This window comes from Myiozetetes cayanensis, unplaced genomic scaffold (assembly GCF_022539395.1).
Source record: "Myiozetetes cayanensis isolate MyiCay16 unplaced genomic scaffold, myiCay2020 scf19, whole genome shotgun sequence".
Taxonomy (NCBI): domain Eukaryota; kingdom Metazoa; phylum Chordata; class Aves; order Passeriformes; family Tyrannidae; genus Myiozetetes; species Myiozetetes cayanensis.
In genome coordinates, this window is record NW_026087400.1 from 2205416 (window position 1) to 2229308 (window position 23893).

Consider the following 23893-nt stretch of genomic DNA (forward strand, 5'->3'; position numbering starts at 1 on the left):
AGCAGATTTGGGGAAAGGCACCTGAATTCCACTTGCCTTTTGCTGAAAGATGACAGCAGCCTGGGAAGTGTGTAAATCCAAGCCCCAAACATCAACAGGGTCTTTGTTTGATCCCATCACTTGGGGAGTGTCCAGTGGCCATTTTTTGTTGTGTGCAAATAGACATGCAAAGGAGGGAAGGATCACGCCCAAAGGGTTCGTAATAAGATGCACCTTTGAGCTGTTTATTTTAATAATACAGCTGTACAGCCTCAGCAGCATCTCAGAATAAAATATCAGCCCCTTTCATTACCAGCCAGGGTTTCATCTTGCAATGTTTAATTCAGCTATTGCTGTCTCCCCCTGTAAATTGTCAGTTTAATTGCCTGGGTTTAGAAATTAAAAGATTTTCGTGGCTTCAGGGCTTACCTATTGCTCCTGAACTGTATGTTATATCTAACTGAATAAGTGATAACCCTCCTGTATGACTTGCAATAAATGTTTTGATATCAAAGCTGAAAATACAATGCAAGTAAAAAAATAACTCTGTGGAGAACAGAAGTCTTGAGGTTATTTCGCTGAAGGTCCTGTTGCTTCATTAATCTTTGCTTGCATCTGATAACTGTTCAGAAAGTTCATGAGTCACTGAGTTTGTTTGATTCTAAAACCAAACTATTTGTTCAGAAATTGTTCTGGAAAACAATATTCTTCACGGTTGTTTACCTACCTTAGGAGAAGTGCATTCAGGTATGGGTACAGGACGTAGCTGACTCAAATATTCTTTGTTATTTGTTTGTTTGACTGTTATTTAGGAGACCTGTTAGGGTAATGCATGTAATTAAATACACATGTATTTAAACATAAATATATAAAAGAAAGAGTTTAATCAGTTAAAATGTAGCTGGAAAATTGTTAATTGCTAAACTTTGCTTTTTCTGCACCTTTCTGTGGCAAACACTCACGTTCTGCTCTTGGTTCCCACTGCACACCCCAAAGGCATTAAAACAGAGGACAGCCTGAGCCATTCCCCGGGACAGAGCGGCTTTCTCAGCTATGGATCCAGTTTCAGTGCCCCGACGGCGGGACAGGCCCCCTACACGTACCAGATGCACGGTGAGTACAGCTCAGGGGCTGGCAGGATGAGCTGGGAGTGCTCAGAATCTCACACCCCCACGCTGGACCCATTCTCCATCTGAAATTACTCTGGAAAGCTGTAGGCAGTCAGCACAGGGAAGGAGGTGAGTCTGTGGTAGATCTGTTTTGCTCATCAAGGCATTGATTTCTGGCTGAGGGACTGGATTAACACCAGTTTACCCTAGCAGAATTTCACATAAGGTCAATATAAGCTTTGTCTTTCTGCAGAAATGGCATTTTCTTTTTTTTTTTTGTAATTAGTTCTGTGACTGCATACCTGGGATTGTTGTGTTAGTGTGAATTCCTGCATTCTGAGAGGAAGCAAAACAAAAAGGTGGCTTTACACTTCATGCCAACAATCCTGTCAGTGTAATGCTTCTTTCTGCCTTGTGCTGACCTGAACAAGCTGCTCTGTGGTTAAACTGCTGTATACTCTCTCTACTAATTCTTTTTTAAGAAGCTGATACCTTGATACTAAAAAAACCCTCGAGTGACTCCACTGGAGGAAGGTGAATGCACAAGGATAAACCTCTCCCTTGCCTTTGTCCTCCCCTTTAGAGATTTTCCAAGGGTTGGAAATACCTCATGGCACATGCTGGAGACCTCTGGGTTGAATGTGGCACAAAAAGAAATCAGAAAGGTAGCCTGTGGGTTTGGGTTTTTTTGTCGCAGTGACTCCTGCAGGTTTCACCTGTCCCATATGTGCTCTCTCGTAGCTTACTGAGCTGTTTGAGAAGGCAGAGTCTTGATTTCCTTGGGACTGAAGTTTTTAAGATGACCCCTTTGTTCAATCAGGATGTTTAGACCAGCAAATTTTGTGCATCAGCACTTGAAAATGTTACACTTGAAAACAACAGTGACACAACCACGTGCTGTACCAAAACATGCTGAGAATGATGTGGATGAGCCTGACTGTTCCCTACGGCGATGCTTTGGTATTTGGTGAAGTCACTTCTTCTCAGATATTTATCCCAGGAAGATCATTTCAGCCACTTCACTAAGCCTTTAATGCAAAAGAAAACAGAGGAAAACAGTTTCTGCAAGTGGCAGGTGCTCACTGCAAGGCACAGGGGGCAGGAGCAAATGTGTCTTCCTGTAAACAAGTATTTCCACCCTTCTTCTCCTTGCTCCTGAGAGGAACAGTCTGAAGCCCCCTGACCATATGGTTTATTTACCTTGCTGAGTGCTAGTGAAAGGTTTGAGTGAGAAGCCAGGAGCCTTCCTGTGCTGAGTGCTGCCGAGGAATGTGGGCTCAGTGCTTTCCCACGCACAGCACTGGGGGGTGGGGAGGTGATCGCTCCCAGCTCTCCCTGCCAGCCACCTCCAGGACCACCGAGACTTCTGCCAAGTTCACATCAGTCCTTTTGGTCGCCCTGTTGCTGGTGATGGGCTGAACCAGCTGAAAAGGGCAAATTTTTATTGATACACTTGATCTTGGATCACAGAATATTCTGTGGGAAGGGGCTCACCAGGATTCTCAACTCCAGCTCTTAAGCAAACAGCCCAGGGTGGGAGAGAACCTGCAGCCTTGGCATTATTAGCATATTTTTATAAAACCAGTTTCAGGGGGCTTTGAGTGAAGCTCTTAACCCTCACTTCAAGGACAAAATGTTTGTTGCATCATGAGGAAAGATCATGAAGAGGGTGATGTGTAGGGGACCAGCAAGGAGCGGTATCTCCAGCAATGGGTGCTGCTCAGAGTTGTGTTTTAAAGTGCAAGGAAAAAAAACCCTTTTCTTAAGCTGTTCTCTGCAAGTGTTGTAAGGTGGTAATAGCACAAGTGCATAAGTGAAATAACCTTGTTTTGTTTGCCTCTGTGGAGGAGCAGCTCCCAGAGCAGTGCAGTGAACTCGTCTGCAGGTGGGTGCAGGTGGTCAGGTCATGCAGCCCGAGTGATCCCTCCTCACTGTCCCCTCAGTTATGAGTTACATGGTCCAGCAACAGGTCAGTCCCCACTGTAGGGGTGTTAAAATCATCACCAAGGAGTAATTGGCCTCTTGGGTGACAGAGCTTTGTCTCACAGGGCTCTAGGACAAATCCTGTCCTTCAGCAGATGCCCACATCGTTGGTGCTGGTTTGTGCCCTCTCATGTTTGCTTGGCACCAGCCTTCGCCTCCCTGCTGGCTGTGCTCAGTGAGCTGGTGCTTCTGAAGCCAAATTCTGCTCCCTCTTAAGGGCTGTTGTTTGCATTACAAACACAGGTGATGCAGGTGGAGAGGGGGGTAGCATTCAGCTTTTCACCTTGAGCTCCAATTATATCCTGGTTCTTGAGTGAGAACAGGATCCACTGAAAAGCAAGACAAGCATAGAACATTCTTTTGGTCATTAAGTGGTAAAGAAAAAGAACTATTTTACAGCCAGTCAGAAGGGGAAATGTATTTTCGTGCTTCCATAGCATGAAAATAAATTAAATGTGGAAGAGTGTGTAAGCCAAATAGCTAGTGCAATGTGTCAAACATGTATATAAATATAACAGATGAGATTGGCAAGTTCCATTGCTCATAAAAATGACAGGAAACTATATTGCAAAGGTAATGTAGATTGAAATAATGATTTTAATCACCATGTAACAATGGATATAATAGTATATCATCAAACTTCAGTTAACATTGGGACTGAAATCTTGTATTCACTTATTTGCTCTGAAAGTGACTTTTTCTCCCCCTTTTTTTTTTAACCAGTGCTGTGTAAAGTGTTGTTTCATGTCAGTATTTATTTTAAAAAATATTATTTGTTTCATAATGAAGATATTTGAAATATGCATGTGGCCAGTCTGGGTTTAGAGTCACAAATCTCAAGAGGAGGTAACAGCTTGCATGAAATTCCTGTCCTCAAAGCCATAAATCTGTAATGCTGGTAAAAAAAAAAAAAGTTGCTTCAAGGTCTGTACCATTTCTTAATCAGTCCTCATGTAAGTGGTTTACAATTGCAGGACCAAATAGCCAAACACAAATTAGAAGTATATTGTGATTTTTAGCACGTGTTTCTCCAAGTTTGCAATTTCTGACCGTCTAGCAGTTCAGTGGTTTGCTCAGACTTCTGGTAAAATTATTATTCAGTGATAGAAATTGAACAGGAGGCACAAAGATTATATTCCAGTTCTGCCCCAAAATGTCTTAACTGCCAGTTGAGGAGACTGCTTGTTACTGAGGGGGGAGAAATCTTTGGAATACAAGAAACTTAGCATTTAGTGAGCTGTGTAAAACACAAAGAGAAAGCTGTGCCAGCATATTCCCTAACACAGAAACCCAGCAGTTGTGCAGGGAGTGCAAGAGCAGCTTATAGAGCATTTCCTGTGGTTGCATGAGCATGTGTTACCCCTTTATTGCACATCAGGCCATCTCTTCTCAGCTTGTCATTAATTCCTAGACAATGCCTTGCTCTTCAGTTATTACTGCTCAAATGACAGCTGGTATGAAACTATGAAGTTGCACAACAGTTAAAAATGGCCAAGGACCACTGTGGATGCTGTCACTGGGCAGGAAAACATTGGACTGCTTTTTTGGTGTTTGTTTTTTTTTTGTATGTTTTTTTGTTTGTTTGTTTGTTTTTTGGTGTGTTGTTTTTTTTTTTAAATATCCAAATCTATCTACCCACAAAATACTTTTTATGTTACAAGGGAAAATTCAGTTATGTAACTGGGATAACTTTCCTTTGCCAAGGAATTGCAAAGCAGTATTGAGTTTGGTACAGAAACAAATTTGGGACCAAAGACCTGTGCAGTGAAATTCTTTGCTGCTGCTAAGCTTTTGTTTTCTTTGTAGAGTCCTTCTGATCAGCTGTCAAATAGTGAATAAGTAAGAAAGCAGCATTTCTTTTGTGCAACACTGATTTAAAATGGACTAATTATATATGTTGCTTATGTTTGTGGAATGAATTGGTTATGGATTGTTTTCCTAGCCTGAGACCAAATAAATTCTGAATAATTAATCAATTAATTATATTTTTTCTGTGCTGGAAACATTTTGACCCTTGTTGATACCTGGATAATCTAGACAAATTTTTTTCTAAGAGATGCCTGAATTTCTTGCAATTATGTGCCAGTTTGTGTGCTACAAATTTAATATGAGGTCATAAATAGCTATCTGGCATCATTAATTACCTCTACCTCCATGAATTTTGCAAAGAAAGTGGAGGTTTAATTTTAAGCTTGATTTTTTTTTTTTAAGTACTTGGTGATGAAAATAGCGATGAAATTTCAATCTACACCTGAGAAACGTGGAGCACACCTCAGCATACAGATAGTGAATCCATAAGAAGTCCCAGAAAATAAGGGGGAGTGACAGAGCACGTTCTGAGCAAGCTGCCACTCAGGTGCCTTAGATTCATCAAATTAAAACGTCGGTGGAAAACGAGCAGGCTCTTTCAAAAGGTTCTGCTGCACAGCTGGTTTGCATTAATTGCAGTCCAGTGCCGTGGCAGCAAAGCTGAGCTCCACTCCAGGGTGAGTTCAGCAGGGAGAGGCCTCTCTTCAGGAGGGGTCAGACCTCGCTTTTTGCAGTGTAAATACAGGGTTCCTTAGCATAACAGCACAGCCTCCCTTTCAAAGATTTTTAAACTCCAGGGGCTGACTGTGCTCCACTGACTTTGTTTTAAAACCAGCTCTCTTCCAGGAGAGGGGAGTCAGGGGGAGAGGCAGAGGTGTTGACAGCGATGCTCTGTGAGCTGCGGGATCTGAGCTACTGCTGCCCACGGGGAAAGCTCTGCTCTGACTCCTGCCACGGAGTGCAAATCAAACATTAACTGGGACAGTCAAAAATGGGAGCCTCCTCTAAGACAGAGAGCGTTTACTTTGGAGGTATCTCGTGTCTGCTTGAGTTTTGTGTGTCTGACTGTCAGCAGGCTTGTGGGAGGCGACACTGGGGAGGTGGGACCAGGTATGACAGTCATGAATGAGAGAGAAGAATAGGAATAGTAAAGGGACTGGGTAAGGAAAATACAGCTTGTGGCGGGGTATGATGAGGGAGAGTGAGCCAGGAGAGAAGAATGCAGTGATGTTTCCCTAACCTGCTGCTTGACTGTCTTGGGAGCCTTTATGGAGGTCAGGTAGAATACTCAGAACTGTGGGCTAATGAGCAGAATCAGCATAGAAAACACTCACAGAGATGTTTGGATGTCACAGAGACTTCTGTTTGTGGATTTTATTTTCATCACCTCTCTAGGATGTAAAAAAATCCAGAAGCATAGGATGGTAACAGCTTGGGAAATTATGAACTTGGCCTTGATTATTCAGCTTATAGTGCAGTTGGCAAAGAATATGCTAAACTGTTATAGAAGCTTCACTGAATAACTGATTCAGTATATCTAGTGATGTTTTCTTCAAAATACCTAGGAGGCAACAGAGGAGCTAGTGTAAAATTACACACAAAATTCTGTGTCAGGAAACATCATACCTGCATAGTCAAGCCCTTGAAGGTTAGGAAACATCAGATTCATGATGCTGTGCAGTATTGGTACTGCTTTTGGTGGATCTCATTTCCAAGCTCTGTGTGAGGTAATGCTCTGGTGGAAAAAAATAGAATGTAATTATATGATGAGAGGCTGGGATGATGTTTGTGGACAAGCACAGTCTGACCCTGCTTCAGTCAGCACAGGCTGTGCAGCTCAGGAGCTCCTGAACTGCTGTGCTGGCACAGGATAACACTTGTATGAGCCTTTTTATGTGTGATTTGGATGCCCTTTCTGTTTATATTGGCAGGGCTTAAACAGTGACACTTCTGCACTGCAATGCTGTGACCTGCAGAACTATGAGAATACCTGCACTGTCTGAAGAAGAGTCCATTGACAGATATTAAAGATAAAAAGAGGAGGGTATAAAGTGGATTTAGAAAGGCTGTAACTGCAGATTAATTGAAGCTGACAAGGCAATACCAGGGCAAAGATCACTCTGCTGTTGTTTTTCTCACACTTTTCTCTGAGCATCCTCTGTTGGCCAGTCTGGCTCTTCTCCTGGAGGCCTTGCAGCACTGGAACAGGATGTAGAGGGGCTGGAAAAGCCTCGAAGCAAATGCCTGACTCTAGAGTGTTCAGTTGAGACTCACAGGCATCCTAAGTAGTGGATCAGAATGTGGAGGCATGCTGCCCAGTTCCCTCTTTTCACTGGTATTTAGAGATTTACTCTGCTGAAGAAGAAGAGAATTGCTAAATATGTAGCTATGCTGACAGGGCATATTTTTATCCCCAGTAGCAGATTTGATAAGGCTCGTTTGATTTTAATGCTGAGCTGGGAACTGGAGTCTTGTGGCCGCTAATCAGCATTGGAGGTGGCAAATCCAGCTTTTCTTTATCATATCTTGTGATCTGTCAGAGAAGGATTGTGTCCAGGATGAAACTGCATCTGGAGGAATCTTTACTCTTTGGTGTCCGTGGAGTCACCCAAATAAAGTCAGGTTTGCTGGTTGTTTTCTCCAGCAAGGGGGATTGCACAGAAACAGTCTGCATCCCACTGTAAGCATGTTTACTTGTTGGCCCAAAACATTTCCTTGTGATTTGTTTTTGAAGACGGTCCAGAGTGGTTTCCTTCTGTAGCTGCAGCATCGTTTGATAGAAGTGGTTAAAAACACTTTCTCGAAATCCAGTAAAATCTTAACTGCTTTCCCATGGCTCAGATCCTGAGAGTAGCTATAAACCAGCCCAGCACTTTCAACACCATTGTCGAGCTGGATTGAGCTGCACAGGTGACCAGGCTCAAAAGGATGGTAAAAGCCAGCCCTTAAAACTGCTCCGGTCATCACTTGTTAAAGCTCTTTGAGGCTCTGTGGGCTGAGCACTCCCAGGAGCAGCAGCAGGGGAAGAGCTTTGGCTCAGAAAATCTGTGCCTTGAAATGTGTTTTATATCACTATTCAGAGTGCCCTCAAACACCTGGTCAGGCCCACAGGCCTGCCTGGGATTGTGGTGGGGGACAAATGGACATACTTTGAGTGGGTTGGGTGTCTGAGAGTGTTATCTGCAGGAGTTGGATGCTTCTGGGAGCAATGTGCTTTAACAGACACTGCTGATGTCAAGTGCTGTAACGTTGTAGAATCATGCTTTCCACCCAGGTTAATACAGTGTGCTCTTCCCTGCACTGTCTGAGCCCTTCCAGACAGAAATACAAGACGTTTTGGGGAAGGGTTCATTACGTCTGATGGCAAACAGTTGAGCAATAGGCTGCAAAGTACATATGGGTTGAGTTTTTGTTCTCCTTTAACAGCTCAGATAGTCTTGAAATACCTCCACAGCTGACAGCCATGCAACATTTTATGAGTCTTCTTGCCCAGTAAATGCAGGCAGATGTTGTAGGATTTGGAACCTTACAAGGCACTGGAGTATAGCTGGTGGGAGGTAATTCCGATGAGTGCTTAACCTCTCACTAAAAAAGTAGCAGCTTGGAGAAGGCAGTTATTTACTGCAGGAAACATTAGCTTGTCAGAGAGCTAAAGCACTGCAAAGAACCCCTCTGAGTGACCATGCAAGTCTTTTCAGCCAGATGTTCTTCCCAGCACAGAGTAACACCACCCTGCAGGGCCTTTGCCTGCATCCCTCACAGGCAGCGTTGCTTCCTGGAGGAAAGCAGCTTGCTGATGTCAGAGTGCACGAGCCATTATATGCAGGCTTTGTAAAATGCCATGGAAATCAGCTGACCCCTGCAGGCATTTATTTTATTAGTCCTAAATGATCAAATAATCCTTTGAGAGAACTCTCTGTGGAACCGCTGTGCTGTTCATCCACAAGCGAGAGGAAATGCTTGGATCTAAGCTCTGTTATTCTGGTTTTTGGGGAAGGTTAAACCATGGCACAAACATATTCAGAAGTGCCTGTGGTAGTCACCCTCAGTGTTCCATCTTCTAAGTAAGTGTTCCTGGCCTCCCAGTTGCTGCTGGCTGTTCTAGAGAGTTGTGATAAACCCTCAGACTGTCCTCCTGTGTTGAACCTCCTCCTCTGACTGTTGAGTATTTCACTGAGTGCTGGAAGAGCAAACCATCAGTTTTTCTAAAGATAGAAGCTTATTCCAATTGGAGCAGTACAGGAGGCTTGGAGAACACGTCCCTGATGTCAGGCCCATCCTGTCTCCATGATCACCACTCCCTAAGGCACCACTATTCCTATATCACACTGTGTTATTCCTAAAGTGAAAGAAAACTTTCCTTTAGCAATGCCAGAGCTTTGTTCTGAATGTCCTGAAAATAATCATGAATATTCCCTTCTTTTCTTTACTTGCTCATACCTGGCAAGGAGGGGAAGAAATTCAGTTATTGCAGTGACTGAAAGACAAATATAGGAACTGAGAGGGTGAGAAGCTGGCATGGGAGTTTTTGCAGGGACACAGGCCAGATCACACACCATTGAGAGCGTCACTGAGCATGGCAGAGATTTTTAAAATGCTTGAATTAAAAAGTGAATGAAGGGGAAATGGCAAATGAAATCCATGTGTATGAGAGCAGGGCTATAACATCAATCAGCTCACAAAGGGTTTCTCTGTACATGTTGCCCTTGGACACTCCTGAAGAGAAGGGCCACATCTACTTATCAAGGAAAATTCGTGGCACTGAGTATGCCTGGCACATGCACAGCTTTTGTGGGGTGCCTTTCCAGGCAGGAGTGTTTGGGATAGACACAGTTCACAGGAACCCTTACAGAACTGTACATCTGAAGGGCTGTTCTACTTTAGAGTCCAGATTGTTTTATTATGAGCTAAATGTTCTTTAAGCTACCTGTGAATGAGGGCATTGTGACATTTAGCAACTGGCTTGATTGAAGGCAGATGTGAGCCATATTCCATATGGAGAAGATCCAAAGGGAGAGATCCTAGGCTTGTTTCTGATTTGCTAGGAGGAGTTTGAATGCAGTTGCTTGATGTTGAGTTACCAAGATAGATGGGAACAAATCTCTTGCTCAGGCATCTACAGTACTGGAAATGTAAAATCAGCCCTGAGTTTGAGATCATGGGCTGTCTTCTGATGTCAGGGAAACAAAGTTGCTCTATGTGAAAGCAGAAGTCCTGTGGAAATGGGCAGTATCCCCTCAGAAATGGGAGGGAACCAGGCATTTCTGTACTTTGCTTACCAAGAGGCTTCCTAGAGATGCCCCATTCCACACAGCACTGCCTTCTGATGTCATTCCAGTCTGTCTCTGAATGTTACAATTAGTGTTAGTACCTGGGAAAGCATTTGGGGGAAAAAAAAAGGTGATTGCATGAGGAAAAGGGCTGAATTGATGGCATGCAGTGTCTGTTGATGGTTTTCCAGTTTCTTGAGTGTAAAATTTACTGATGCAAAAGTGAAATTGCTCGTGGCAGAGTTCATTTTGTTATGGAAGTGTTTATTTCTTATCAACAACTTAGAGAAGAAAAGCAAACATTTGGGGCCAGTTCTGATACGTGTTCTGAGCTGCTGAATTCTACAAAACTGTTCACAGAAAATGTGACCAGCAGGCTTCATTCTCTGCTCCTGGAGTGAGAGGGTTTATCTTTGTCTTCCTTGCCTGTGGCACTTGTTTGTTTTCCAGGCATTTGAACCGAGGGTGCTTTGTTGAAAAGAGTCTCTCCAGTCTGGCCTGTGAATGGCACAGGGACTGGAGCTACAGCAGTCCCCAGGATAGAGGCTGATGTTGAAATGGAATATTGCTGAACCTGAATCTTTTAAGAACTTTCTTTATGCAGATAATTGATTTTATTTTATTTTTCTCCCAGTTTTGCCCCCTTTTTCTTGGGAAGAAATTTGAAATGTTTACTAACTTGGGTTGTTTGGTTGTCTGGAGTGTCCTTATCTGTAATTATTCTGCTGTAACAACACTGAGCTGCCAAGATACAGTGAGCTTATTAGCTCTCAAGGTGTACCCCGGGGAGAGGTTTCCATCCTTTGAATGTGGTGTTGTAGGGCAAGAAAAAGAGTTGTGTTTGATCTCAGTTTAGACAAACTGTGCTCAAGTGATACTCCTTCTTTGTCAGTGTACAATGACAGGAACAGAGAAGAGAAAAAAACTGAGTTGCCAGGCTTGTTGAACTTCAGTTTATAGGAAATACCAGCCTTAAGCACTCTGGCAAAGTATTTAAGTATGCAGGTAAAAAAAAAAAGAAGTCAGGAAGTTTAAGTTTCTGTCTCTGCACCACAGTCCTTCCTTTGGAAAATCCCCTGGGCAGGAGGAGCCTGTAGGGACACCTGAACTTGGGTAGTTCAGCTAAAATGACAAAAAAATGTTATACAAAACCACAGTGCAAAATCCACCAGGCTGGGTCTGGTCACTGAGGGAAGCTGTGGAGCAAGAGTCAGTCCCCATCCTCTCAGCCCTGCATTTCCACCCTCTGCTCCCTGCTCACTCACCTGCCCTGTGTGTGCATGGACACACCCGCCCTGCACAGCTTGGTGCAAAGTGCAGATTAAGTTAATTCCAACTGTGCAGATCTCTCCTTTTTCTAATTCTCTCTGATTGTTTGGAAACCAGGACGCTACAGTATCATTGTGTGCAGGTAGCACAGCAATAAACATGTTCTCATCACAATTTACACATAAAGCGTGAGTCCCTCGAGGTAACTCATCCCCCTCTTGACAGCTTTAATAAAGGATGATGGATTGTTTCTAAATGACAGTTCAGGAAAATCAAAAATTCCCCCCTGTATTGTTTTGAGCTCTGGTGTACAAGAGCTGTTTTGTCTTCTGTGGAAGTTGTTTCTGCCTGTAAGCACTGGGGCTCTATTGCTCTCCTTCACAGTGGTGAGGAGTGCTCAGTTACCACAGGAATAAATTCATCCTGCTGCACAGCCCTGGCTTTCTGAAAAACTGCAGAAGCCAAGCGTGGGTGGGGAGTGGGGAGATGCCAAGAGCTGAGCGTGGTGCTGTCTGCAGGGTGCTGCCCTGGGCAGTCCCCCGGGGTGGGTTGTGGGAAGGAGGAGGGATTGGACACTGATCCACCCAGAGCTGCCTCCAGGGCATCACCTGAGCCCACCTGTGCTGGCTCAGCTCCCCAGCCAGGGTGTGCAGGGGGCCTCCAGGTACCTGGCAGTCACCTACACTCTGTTTTCCTCCACCCTTTTCTTTTTAAAGGCCACATGTGTCAACAAATTAGTTCTGGAGGGCAGAGCCTCTCTCTCTCTCATTTCTTTTTGGCTTGAGATTTATTTCTCAGTGCATGTGCTTTGTAGCTGCACTTGGCAGAGTGGAGTTTGTTCAGCTGTCCATTCCCCAGCTAATCTGGTGTCCTAAAATAAAAACAAGCAAGTGGATCTTGGGAGAGTGGCTGCCCCATGAAGACGTGCAGAGTGTCAGATGGTTCAGACAGCACTGCTCAGTCATTTACATGGTGAGAAGCCAGATAAGACAAAAAAAACCTAAAAAGGCTGAGGGCCTGAGCAGGGCTCAGTCTGATGGTACATTGAGGTGATGGAATGAAGCCCAGACGAGAGCCCAGAGCAGCCATGCAGCACCAAAGTCATGAAGGAGCACTTGTGGGAGGTTCTATACGTGATCTGAGGGGTTTTCCTACAGATGATGATTAAAAAAACACTATTCGGTTACTTATTGGAAAAAGAAGTAACTGGATTTTAAATCCTTGTGTCCCAGCTTTGTTTCCCAGCCCAATAAGCAATGTTTTAGTGTATGTAATGAATGCCTTTCAATCAGCAAACCCCAGTAGAGCCCAAAGTCTTTACAGCCTAAGATTTGTGCCGTACTTCTCTCTAGTGATCTGGTACTTAACTTCCTGTTGGAAATTATTTGTATTAATGCATCCTGTTGCTTTAATTGCTGGTGTGTTTCCTGACTGTGATATTCTTTCCCTTAGGCACAGCAGGGATTTACCAGGGAGCCAATGGCCTGACAAATTCTGCCGGATTCAGTGCTGTGCATCAGGTATGGTTCAACACCTCTCACTGGCAGCCTCGACACTTGTTTTAAACACCTGGAAGATTTGCAGATCAGAGAGATTATTCCAGGGTTCAGGCCCATTTCAGGGAGGTATTGCTGTATATTTTGCTGCAAACCATTCTGCTCTACTCCTGTATTTGCTGGACTTCTGGATATGTTGATTAATTTGGAGATGTGTGTCTCAGTACACCCAGAGTGCAGTCCATGCAGGAGGAAGATGCCCTGGTGGTCTCTTGCTGTGCTGCTGTAGCAGTGCCAAGAGTTTCATCATCGTTCTGCCATCTTACAACTTCCAGATATGTTGTCCATCCCCTGTTTCTGCAGTCCTGTCGTCTGCTGTCTTGGCACTGTGCAGTAAATACAACAGTTTGAAAGAGGCTTTTGGCAGGTCCTGATGAATATTGAGCCATCTGAGCTGTCTGTGCACTCCCTTCTTTGAGAACACACCTGTCTGTGGGCTTCATGCCTCAGATCCCTTGATAAATGTGTGTGTATAAATAAACAGCGTGCACATATACACAGGACAGATGTTTTCCAGTAGCAAATGGCTCTTCTTGTTTGGCCCAAACAAATGAGTGCACCGTCCCAGAAAATGTGTTTTGGTTGGCCAGTAATTTCAGTTCCTTGTTTGGAAGGTGATTGTTGACTTGTATTTTCAATGGCAGCAGTGGGCAATTTCTTTATTGCTTCAATTTGGCCAAAAACATCAGCATTTGCTGATGAAAGTGCATTTGATTGAAGCATGGAAGGGAAAAAATACCTAAAAAGGGAAAAAAATAATTGGGCTGTTTTCATTATTTTATGATGTTCTGCAAGGGAAAACAATGAAATTATCTCATTTCTTTTGCAGTCTAATTGTTCTTATGACAATTTGAGTCTTTGCTCTTGAGAGCTCCCTGGTGACTGAAAGTTAATGAAATAGCTGTGCCACAGATAAAGATGTAAGCTGTTAAAGGAGGAGAGTGCTTTTAGTCTTTCTACAGACTATTTATTATTTAATTTTATTTAATACCAGAGGCTAATTATCATTTCTGAGGATATAAAAACCTTTTACTGAAAGGCAATGCTCAGAGCATGAACACAGTTCTCTATCTGGAAAAGCAAATCAGTGGACGAGAGCAGGAGATGCAATTAAAATATAAAGAAAGATATTAACTCTTTTATGCTTTAACTGTACAGAGGTAAGTTTTATAATCTATTCCAGTGTCCTGCTTCTTTCAGAAAAAAAAAAAAAGCTACAAAGGTAATAGATGTGGAGTTTTTTGGAAGCCTTAAAATCAAAACAAAGGGTTTTTTGATACCTCAGCTTCCTGAGATCACTCACACCTTGTAATTTTTGTTCATTTTTCTGAAGGTAGGGAAGATGACTCAAGCATTTAGTTATTGCTGAGATAGTTGGACAGACTTTTGTGAGCATTGCTGCAAAACAATTGCTACTTTCTCTTCATATCTTTAGTTTAAAAGCTGATCAGAAATTGTTGCTGATCATGGGAAAATGCAGCCTGTTGGCTCCTTCCCTCACCCAAGTTATTTGTTCTGTTCTTGCAGTTTCTTAGGTAATTTGTTGTTTACAGAGATTATGTATTCCAGCATGGAATTCAAAGAGCCACCCTACTTCACTCTTACATAAAATTGCTAAACTCTGTAATGCAAAATGTGTCAGCCCTGATAACTAAAACCCTGTGAAAAAAAGCAGAACTTGCCAGATTTCTGACCTCCCGTTGATCGACCGATCCCAGTCAAATAGGAGCACATTTGGGAGAAGCAGAAATGTCATTTTTTTTAAGTGAATGAAATACAGTCCTTTTAGTGGAATATTCCTGAACTGCTTCCCACATAGCACTGCTTTTGTGGTGCCTTACTCGGTCGAAAGATAACTGGCACTTAACTGTGTGTTTTTAAGACGTTCCTTTTTTCCCTCCAAGGAATATTCATCCTACCCAAGCTTCCCTCAGAGCCAGTACTCCCAGTATTACAGCTCGTCCTACAACTCTCCCTACGTGTCTGCAAACAGCATCAGCCCCTCGGCCATCCCCACCTCCACCTACTCCCTGCAGGAGTCTTCTCACAACATCACCAGTCAGAGCACAGAGTCACTCCCTGGTAAGAGCATCTCTTGTGTCTCCAGTCTGCCAGTCTCAGCCACCTGTAGGCATAAACACTATAACCTTGTTGGTGGAGTATTTACATGGGTAACTCAGATTTCCTAGCCCTTAACAGTTCTGCTTGCACAGGGGCTTGGGAAGAGATTCAGACCAAGCTCCCTAAAACCATCCTGTGTTGTTTTCATGAGTATGCAGGGTTTGATCTCCTCTAAAGGTAGTACAGGAAGATAAAACAAGCCCCAGATGCACACTGAGGGCTAACATGGATAGCAGTGAATTCAAAGCCCCATTTTCCTGCATGTCTGATGACTTTTCATCCCATATCTCTGTCAAGATTTGTATTCACCTCTTACAGCAACAAGTAATTTGTGCATTCATAAATAAGCTCATTAGGAGAGAAATGTACACAAACCATTTGTCTAAGTTGCAAGTTCAGGGTGGATTCCAAGCAAAAAACCAAAGCTTCAAGATTTGTGGCCTCTCTTAGAATGCTTAATTTTTAAAATTTTAAAGCTTAAATGGTTTATGGAATTACTGGTGGATTATGGTCCTCCAGTGCACTGTTGAAGTGCAGTCTTCAGTTATCACTTCCCTACCAGTTTTCATTGGTGTGCAATAACATTTATATAAAACACCACACAACTTGTGGATGATCACCCAACACACCCAAGGCAGGGCTGCTGACTTCTGAAACAAATCTGAACATCTGTGGTTGCTCTGAAAGAAAAATAAACTAATAGTGTTTTTTAAAAAGAAGTGATCACAGACAGCCCTAAAAGCAGTTGGAGGATTTTCCGTTCCTTAGATCTTATCTCAGCCCTTTTGAGAAAGGATGATTTCCAAAAGGCTTGTTAGGCACAAGCCCAGCTTCTCTGAAGAAGAGGATGGTTATTTTAGGAAGCTGCAGCGGCCACAGCTTAGCAAGGTGAAAAGAAAAATATCTTTGAAGAGGATTTGTAATGTAAGGGAAGTGAAAACCAGACAGGTTTAGGAAACTCAAGCCAATCAAAACAGATACTTTATACATGGGAAGTTCACCTTTAACTGTCTCTTCTCAATTATTTCTAAAATACTGTCCTCTGTGAAATGCAGTAGGGCTCAACAGGCTAATTCTGTATTTTTAAATACAAGTTGATGTGAAAGTATATTTTTAATCATGAGCATTCGTCATATTTAAAAAAATATATATTTTCAGAAGTTGAATTCTTTTTCCATTGCCTTTCTAATTTCTCTCTTTGAAAAGAAGTGGGGAGAGGAAAATTCCAAAAGGATTTCTTATCAACAAAAACATGATAGACGTTTTTGAAGTGACACATCCTTTTTAAAGTGTTATGTGTGTGGTCTTGGTGATCTTTGAAATTGCTTTAACAAACCTTAGGAATTAAAACTTATTTCTCCAACAGTGTTAGCTACTGACGTGGAAAGAGTAAGATTTTCTGTCGATGTTTTCATGGTGTTTCTGTTGCTCTCCATTAGAGAAGATTTCGTGCTTTAATTATAATGGCACAGTGCAAAACTGAAGTTTTTGCAATGGAATTTCTTTTTCCTAACAGGGGAATATTCAACAACACCAGCAAAAGATACAGAAACAGAGAGACATCACAGAGGGTCAGATGGCAAAGTACGAGCCCGGTCAAAAAGAAGCAACGATCCTTCCCCTACTGCTGACAGTGAGATTGAGGTAATAACTTGAATTTATATTCCCTTAGTAAACCCAGCAAAGATAAACAGTTGCATCTCATAGCAAATCCCAGAGACAGGATAAAATCACATAACTGAGAGCTGCAGTCAAAACAATCGCTCGATTCCTGCGTTAGGAGCGTCTCAAGCTGTTCTTCATATGTCCACTTCTTTTCCTTTGGGCTTTTTCTGAGTCTGCTGTTTTGTTCCCCTGACTTGATATGCAACGAGGGATTTTGGTGGTGGTTGGGAGAGCAGGCTCTCAGGATCAGCAGCACACACAGAGTTCCAAAATTCCCGATGTTTCCCTTTGCCCGCTCGCACAAAGCATCTCCAGTCAGCGCTCCAAATGGGCTGGAGATCTTAAAAAGCTCCACAGTCCAACAGGACATATTTCCTGACTGAACCTATTCCTGCAATTGCCTAATATGTAACTATATTTCTTTTACTTTTTTTTTTCCGCCCCATCTGTCACCGCAGCGCGTGTTTGTGTGGGATTTGGATGAGACGATAATCATTTTTCACTCCTTACTCACGGGAACCTTTGCATCCAGATATGGGAAGGTAAAATTCAATTCTTTCAGCGTTACTGCTTGTCCAGCCAGATTGCGTGGGGAGCTGTGGGGGCAGCTCACGAGGCAGCTTCTCCAACAGGTGCTTTTATTCCGCCGTGTTTGGGTAAATGTGTCCTGTGGTGTTTCCTTGGAACATGTGAGAATTTAATTTGCCTCCCTTTCATGGTGTGAGTAGCCCCTTGTTTTTCAAAAAGCTTGTCCTGCTGGACAGGATGGGCTTTCAGTGTCTGTCTCCTGCAAGGAAGAGCATCAAGCAGCCAGACAGAACTTTAGCCTGAATGAGGTAACACATTTTTTGTTGGACCAGTGTTTTCTTGTGAGTCTCAGATGGCTTTTTAAGAGTGATTTTGTGTACTGTCAGTCTGGGTCGTCATGAAGAACACTGGCTCTGCCTCCCACGTAGCTGCTGAAGCTGACATTTTCAAGGGGATTTAGGAACCCTATCTAGCTGGCCTTACTTTAGATACCCCCCTTGAAATGCAGGCAGTTCCATTTTTTTTTTTAGTAACTCACTCTGTGGCTGAACAGACTGAACTTGGCTGCTGAAGAGAAACCCCTGGCTTTTGGATTTAGTACCAGGTGCTTCAGCTTCTTCCTGAGGCAGCTTTTTATGATAAACACTCAAGTCACTTTGAATTACAGAACGTCAAACACTTTGAAATGGGTGGGAAAGAAGACAATATCATTACCTAATTAAAAGTGGGTGACCTAGTTGGCAGCTGTTTCTACACATGGCTTTGAACAGCCAGCTCCATCAGGAGACTGGAAAATAACCCTGCTTCTCCCAAGAAAGCAGAAATATGATTTGACATCATTTCATGGCTTTAGCAGCTGTACTTTTTTACGGCGGCCCTAACAAGCTGAATGTGTAATTAGTGAGATAGATTTATTGTTGGCTGTTAGATGTGCAACAGTTGTGAAGGACATAAAGTTGGTGTTTGTGGTGTGGAAGTCTACTGCAGCACTTGGAATGCTGCTAACACTTCTAACAGCACCCTCTGGAAACCCAGCACGTGTTTTCCAGGCAGGGATTTGTTCCCAGCCGTGTTGGACGGGGTGATTGAAGGGGTTGCTCTTCCCAGGGAATGCAGTGAAAGAGCTGTACCTGTGTCAGCTCAGACCTGCAGAAACCTGGAGGAATTAGGCAGCATCAGGAAACCAACTCAGGCTGCATAGCCTTGGAAACGCTGGGAATTGTCTGCTTTGGGAAACCTCTAAATCTGTAAAATGACAGAACTTCTGTTGGCTGTTTCTTTTATGGCAATTTAAATGATGATACAAACAGGAATATATCCTCTTGAATGAACCTTTTACTATGAAGTTACATCAGGCTCCTTGGGAAACTTCTTCAGAAGGATTTTTTTTTTTTTTTTTTTTTTTTGGTAGTTCTTCATTTGTTTTGTCACTGTTAAATTCCTCAGGCCTTTCCTATAAGGGAAATGGTTGTGTTATAAAAGTATTATAGTCTAGTGGCTTGATCCAAAGACAACCAGAAGGTTTGGTGGGCTTTGGAACAGACCTTAAACCAAGAGGGAAATACAGCACATTCAGACAGGCTGTCCTGGGAACTGTTAAATAGTAACACAATTCAAATATATCAGGTACAAGTGTAACAGAGTCAGAGGTTAATAGTTTCATAATCTCTTCCTTCAATAGCATAGGAAGTGTTAATCTCAAAGTAAATTAAGTATCAAGACCTAAACTCTTATTTTTTTGTCCATGACTGATCATAAAAGATTCACATGCCTGTAATTAGACATGCACATGCTTATAATTGAACCTCAGGATGTCTTCCTCCAGAGAACATCTGTTTATAGGATCATGACCATTCCCCTGACCAACATTTATGTCCCAGTGTCATCCTGTAGAGCTGCTGTGCAGGTGCTCAAAGAATTACTCTGTGAAGTTGTTCAAGCTGAAGAATAACACCTCTTTCTGCTTGGCCCAGTTGAGGACAGGACATAAACATGATTTTCTAGCCTTTAAGCAAATGCCATGGCTGCTCTGTGCTGGCTGGCTGTGAACTGGCCTGCCTTGTTATGATTTTCTGGATCTAGGAAACCTCATTCCTCAACAGTTTCACTGACAGTTATATGTTCTTAAAAAAACGTTTTCCTTTAAATGAATTATAATTTCCAATTTTTTTAAAAAAAAGAAAAAGTCATTGAAAAGTTCCTCCTTGGCTCTACTGGAGATCCTTGTAAAACCCTAGGTTTGATTTTTTTTTTTAATTTCTTGGGGTTTTTTCCCTACTTTTCATTGAATGCTTCAAGTAGCTTGTGCTTTTCCCTGCTTTGTTCTCTCACAGGACCCTAAAGCCAGGACCTGATTGGAACACCATGGGGATTTAATCAAATCTGATGGTGATTCATGCTTCTAATGGCCGAGTCTGTCCTTTACTGCTTTACAAACTGAGAAGGAATAAAACCCCATTTTATTGCCCGGCTGTTAAAAACTATTTGTAGAAGTTGCTAAGGTTCAAATCAAAAGGGGCCTCCCTTGAGAACTATTAGTTAATTCTAAGTGCCATGGAGTCGCTTTTTTCCTTCTCCTCTCGCTTGAGATGTGGCCTTATATCATGACTGCTGTTCAAACATCTGAGAGTTTTCCATTCCTTTGACAAACATGAGCCAAAGTGCTTAAGGACATCTGTTTATTTTATTTCTTTAATGAGAAAACCTTCCAATTTCTTCCTGGCTCAGCTGTGTTTATTTACATTTTGTTAGTCATATGTGTGGGGCACCTTGGGACGTTCAAAACCTGCGGAGGCCTCTGCTCGCCGGCATCCTGGGCAGAGAGGCAGAATAAGCCCCTTCCTAAGGAAAACACAGTCCTTGGAACTCCATAAAATAGATTTTCAAAACAAATAGAGCCTAATTCACTCAGTAGATCACGGATTAAGTCAAGATGAATACAATTTGGAAAGGATTTTCTGAGGAAGTTGGAGATTTTTTTTACCCACTGGAGGCTAAACCTTGTGTTTAATGCCTTTTTAAGTGAAATTAAAAAAGCATTCAATCACTGCAGGTAATAAAGGGGCCTGTGACTTTAGACATGCTGCTATATCAATTATTTAGCTCATTATTGGAGAGAAGGGAGTAAATAATTCCGGCCACGTGACTGTTCCAGCCGTGGATTTCGGGAGCGGGCGTCTGCGTTTGTCATCTGGGGCGGCTGATGGGGAGCAGCCAGAGCAGGTGGGATGGTGAGCACAGGAGATGCTCAGAGCTCCTGTGGATGTAACCTCTTGTTCTGCAGCTTAGGAGAGCGAGGGAGGGGCGGGGGGTCTTCTGAGCAAAGTGCACGTGTGGCATTTGGAACTATTAAAGGATTTTTTCTGACGTAAAATACGTGTCGGAAACAATGCCGGGTTATTAACCAAGCACAAGGGAAACTTTGAAATCCCCCCCCAAAAAAAGGGAACCTGCTTTCCAGCTGGGAAAAATAGTTAACAAACAAACAAACAAAGGGAGCTGACTTGTTTTAGGAAACTACATGAGCCAAATGTGCTGTTGTGCTGAGGGTTCCACTTCGTGGTGTTTTTCCACCAAGCTTTCCAGGAGTTTTGTGTTTTTCACAGAGCTATCAAGGTCTTTCATATCAAAATTCAGTGATTTTCCTGTGGGGAGGGGAAGGAAATGAAGATCAGTTTAGTTTAAATTCCACTCCCTCCTCTGAAATGTATGCCATGCATAGTATGAAGAAATTATTTTTGGTCATGAACATTTTGTATTACTAAATAAAAATAATTGCCATGTATCCTCAAGCATCGTGGCCCAGCTTTTAACCTGTATTTAAGTACAGTACTGCCACAGGACTGGAATCCATTTTGGATTTTGTGAGTTGAGACATGGGGTAAATTATTGTAGTCATTGCTGCCTGTCCATGAGCATAGTTCCTTTAGGAGGAGAAGCTTTTCAACCTCCATCTGCCTTTGAATGGCAGGATTTTGTGACCTACCTGCCCATTTGCTTATTGGAGTAATTTCCAAGGTGAACAGATATATGACAGTAAAGAGAGTACTTCAGTAAATATTGGAAGCACTCCTTTAAATCACAGTAAGGGTGAATATGAAAAGGTATCTGAAGAAAAGGGGTTAAATTATATTTGCTGTCCATCTAGCAAATACCCACTTCTTTACTGGAAAAGCTCTGAGAGGCTCAATCTGGCTCTAGCCTGTGTTATTAAAAAGATAAAATTGCAAGCTTAGCTACTTAAGTGTAGTCAGTGAAAGAGGTAAATGTGTTTTCTTCCTCAAAAAGACATGGTCTTACTTGAACTAGAACTGATACACATGGTTAATATCCCATTATTATGGGAAAGTCTTGTTCATGCCTCAGGTTTTCACCAAGGTATAAAATGTTACAGCAAAAGAGTGATTATTCTCACAGACCCTTTTTTGTTCAAACATGTGGCCCTGGTATTTGTATCTTTTGCTTTTTTTTAATTATTATTATCATTTTTATACTACAGCCAAGCTGGTCCACTTTCCAGGAGTTTCCAAGTAATTACACCCAATTAAAACTATTAAATTCTTTCTTTTGGTGACAACTTCATTACTAACAGCTACCCACAAGGAGGAGATTTAACTTGGAAAGCCCTTGATTGTGTACTAATCCGTCTCTCACCTCTGGCTGACACCTGTGGCAGGTAAACCCTGGAGAATAGGAGTCTGATGAATACTCTTAATTAATACTTTCTTCCTTGTAGAAAAGTAATTATTTGCTCACGGCATAAATAGGTATTTGGCAGGGATTTAAAAAGACTGATTAGTTTAAAATACCAGGGCTTTATTTTGGTGGGGTTTTTTTTTAAGGGAAGTGGTGGTGTCTGAGTCCAAGATCCACGCTCAGAATGACTTTGTCCCGGCAATTTGACTGTCGAGTTAATTGTCACGTTGCTGAATGGAGGCAGAGCCAGACAACAAGCTGAGTTGTTATCCATCTCAGAGGAGCCAGTTCTGCCCCTTTGCTGATGGCCTGCAAGTCTGAACAGGGGACCTGCAAGGCAGAGGCTTGGAATGGGCTTTGGATGCAGGATTGGAGGCAAGAGTGACTTGCACTTGAGAGATTGCCAGAGATAAGATTGCTTCCCTCTTCCTTTCAGAATTCCAGGGTACAAGAGGGGAGGGCTGGCTGTGCACAGGCAGCCAACTGGATTAGTGGGAGCTGCAGGTGTTAACAAATACATGTCTTTTCAATGCATATTCTAGGGCAAGAATAAGCAGTTTGTGAATTCTCTGTGTTTCAGGAGAATGTTGTAATAGGGAGCCTTTTGGGAGGATGCTGGTGCTGCAGTCTGAGCCGGCTTCTGGGCAGGGTAGCTCCTGAAAAAGGATCTAGAGACCAACACAGCCCATTTTGGAACGTGCTGGCAGCTATTTGTACCCTAAGTTGGGTGTGCATGCACATCCTGCATTCCCTTTGCTCTGCTAAAAAAGTTTCTCATGGTGAAACTTTTTAACTCACCACTGTCATGGGGAAATATTTGTTCTTTGCTCACCTCCAGTTTTTGTGGAAATCATCTTTAAGCACAGACAAGCTGAAGGCTGTTCAACAAGCTCCTTTTAGACATCTCCTGTCATAGTTACCTGGAACGAGGGGTCAGAATGAAAACAGAAATTAATTTTAGGCAAGGTGTTATTAGCTCAGAGGACGTCCTTGACTTCAAATCGCTGTTCAGGCCGTGCATTGGAGGGTCAGGAATGCCTGGTCATGTCTGAGCACCAGAGGTTCACACTGGAAGTGTTTTAATTTTGAGCCTCAGGGAAGCTCCAGCATCGGTGCGTGGCAGAGGAGAGGCAGGTGGGGATCCACTGTGCTGCTGCAAGTTTTATTTACAGAAGGAGTTTATTGCCTGTTTTCCACCCCTGCCTCCCATTGTCCCTGTTTGTGAGAGCATGACTTGTAGATCAGCAGAGGGAGAACCTCACTCTTCTAGAGTTACTAAACAAGCACTGGGGGGTGAGTTTTTAGATTAATCTGTTTTCACTGTAAGAAGTGGTTCCTGGAGGAGATTTGATTTCAGGCTGGCTGTGGTCCTTGGGCTTCACATGCATCAGGAAACACTGGCTGGGTCTGTTAGCCAGGGAGTTTGTTCCCAGAGCTCCAGGGCATGCTTTTCCTACGGAAGGACGTGTTGGCAGGGATCGCTGGGACAAGTGTGGCAACAACTTTATGTTGCTCTGCTGAACTCACACTGCTCCTGCAGAGCCAGTAGCATCCCCAGCAGCACAGGGATGTCCTTCAGTGGCACAGGATTTCTGTGCCTGGCAAGAGCTCTGTGTCAACATCTGCAGGCAAATTTCATCATCCTCTTTCGGGTTATTTTACACGCTGTGCAGGGAATTTGGACAACACATTGATTGATACACCTGTCTCACGTGGGTGCTCTCCTGCCAGTCTGATTTTCCTGTTTGTTTGTAGTTGAATTGACAGCTACAGTGACCCTGTCTTTACCCAGTGTGGGTACAACCTGTGGCACAGTGGGGTTCCAGTCTGGGACCAGTGCTTGTAGGTGCTGCAGTAATGCAAATAAATAATGGCTGGAGGAACCCTGGGCTAGTGCCTCTAGACACCT

The 23893-nt window shown here is 42.9% G+C and overlaps 1 protein-coding gene across 11 annotated transcripts in view; it reads left to right on the plus strand.

Moving 5' to 3' along the window:
* EYA2 (EYA transcriptional coactivator and phosphatase 2) overlaps positions 1 to 23893 on the plus strand; it is a 74530-nt gene that overhangs the window by 39472 nt on the left and 11165 nt on the right. For all 11 annotated transcript variants that reach the window (XM_050313763.1, XM_050313771.1, XM_050313760.1 and 8 more), the window contains 5 exons: positions 976 to 1092; positions 12872 to 12939; positions 14880 to 15057; positions 16613 to 16740; positions 17220 to 17303. In XM_050313763.1, the coding sequence (XP_050169720.1) occupies positions 976 to 1092; positions 12872 to 12939; positions 14880 to 15057; positions 16613 to 16740; positions 17220 to 17303 (575 nt within the window). The remainder of the gene's footprint in view (positions 1 to 975; positions 1093 to 12871; positions 12940 to 14879; positions 15058 to 16612; positions 16741 to 17219; positions 17304 to 23893) is intronic.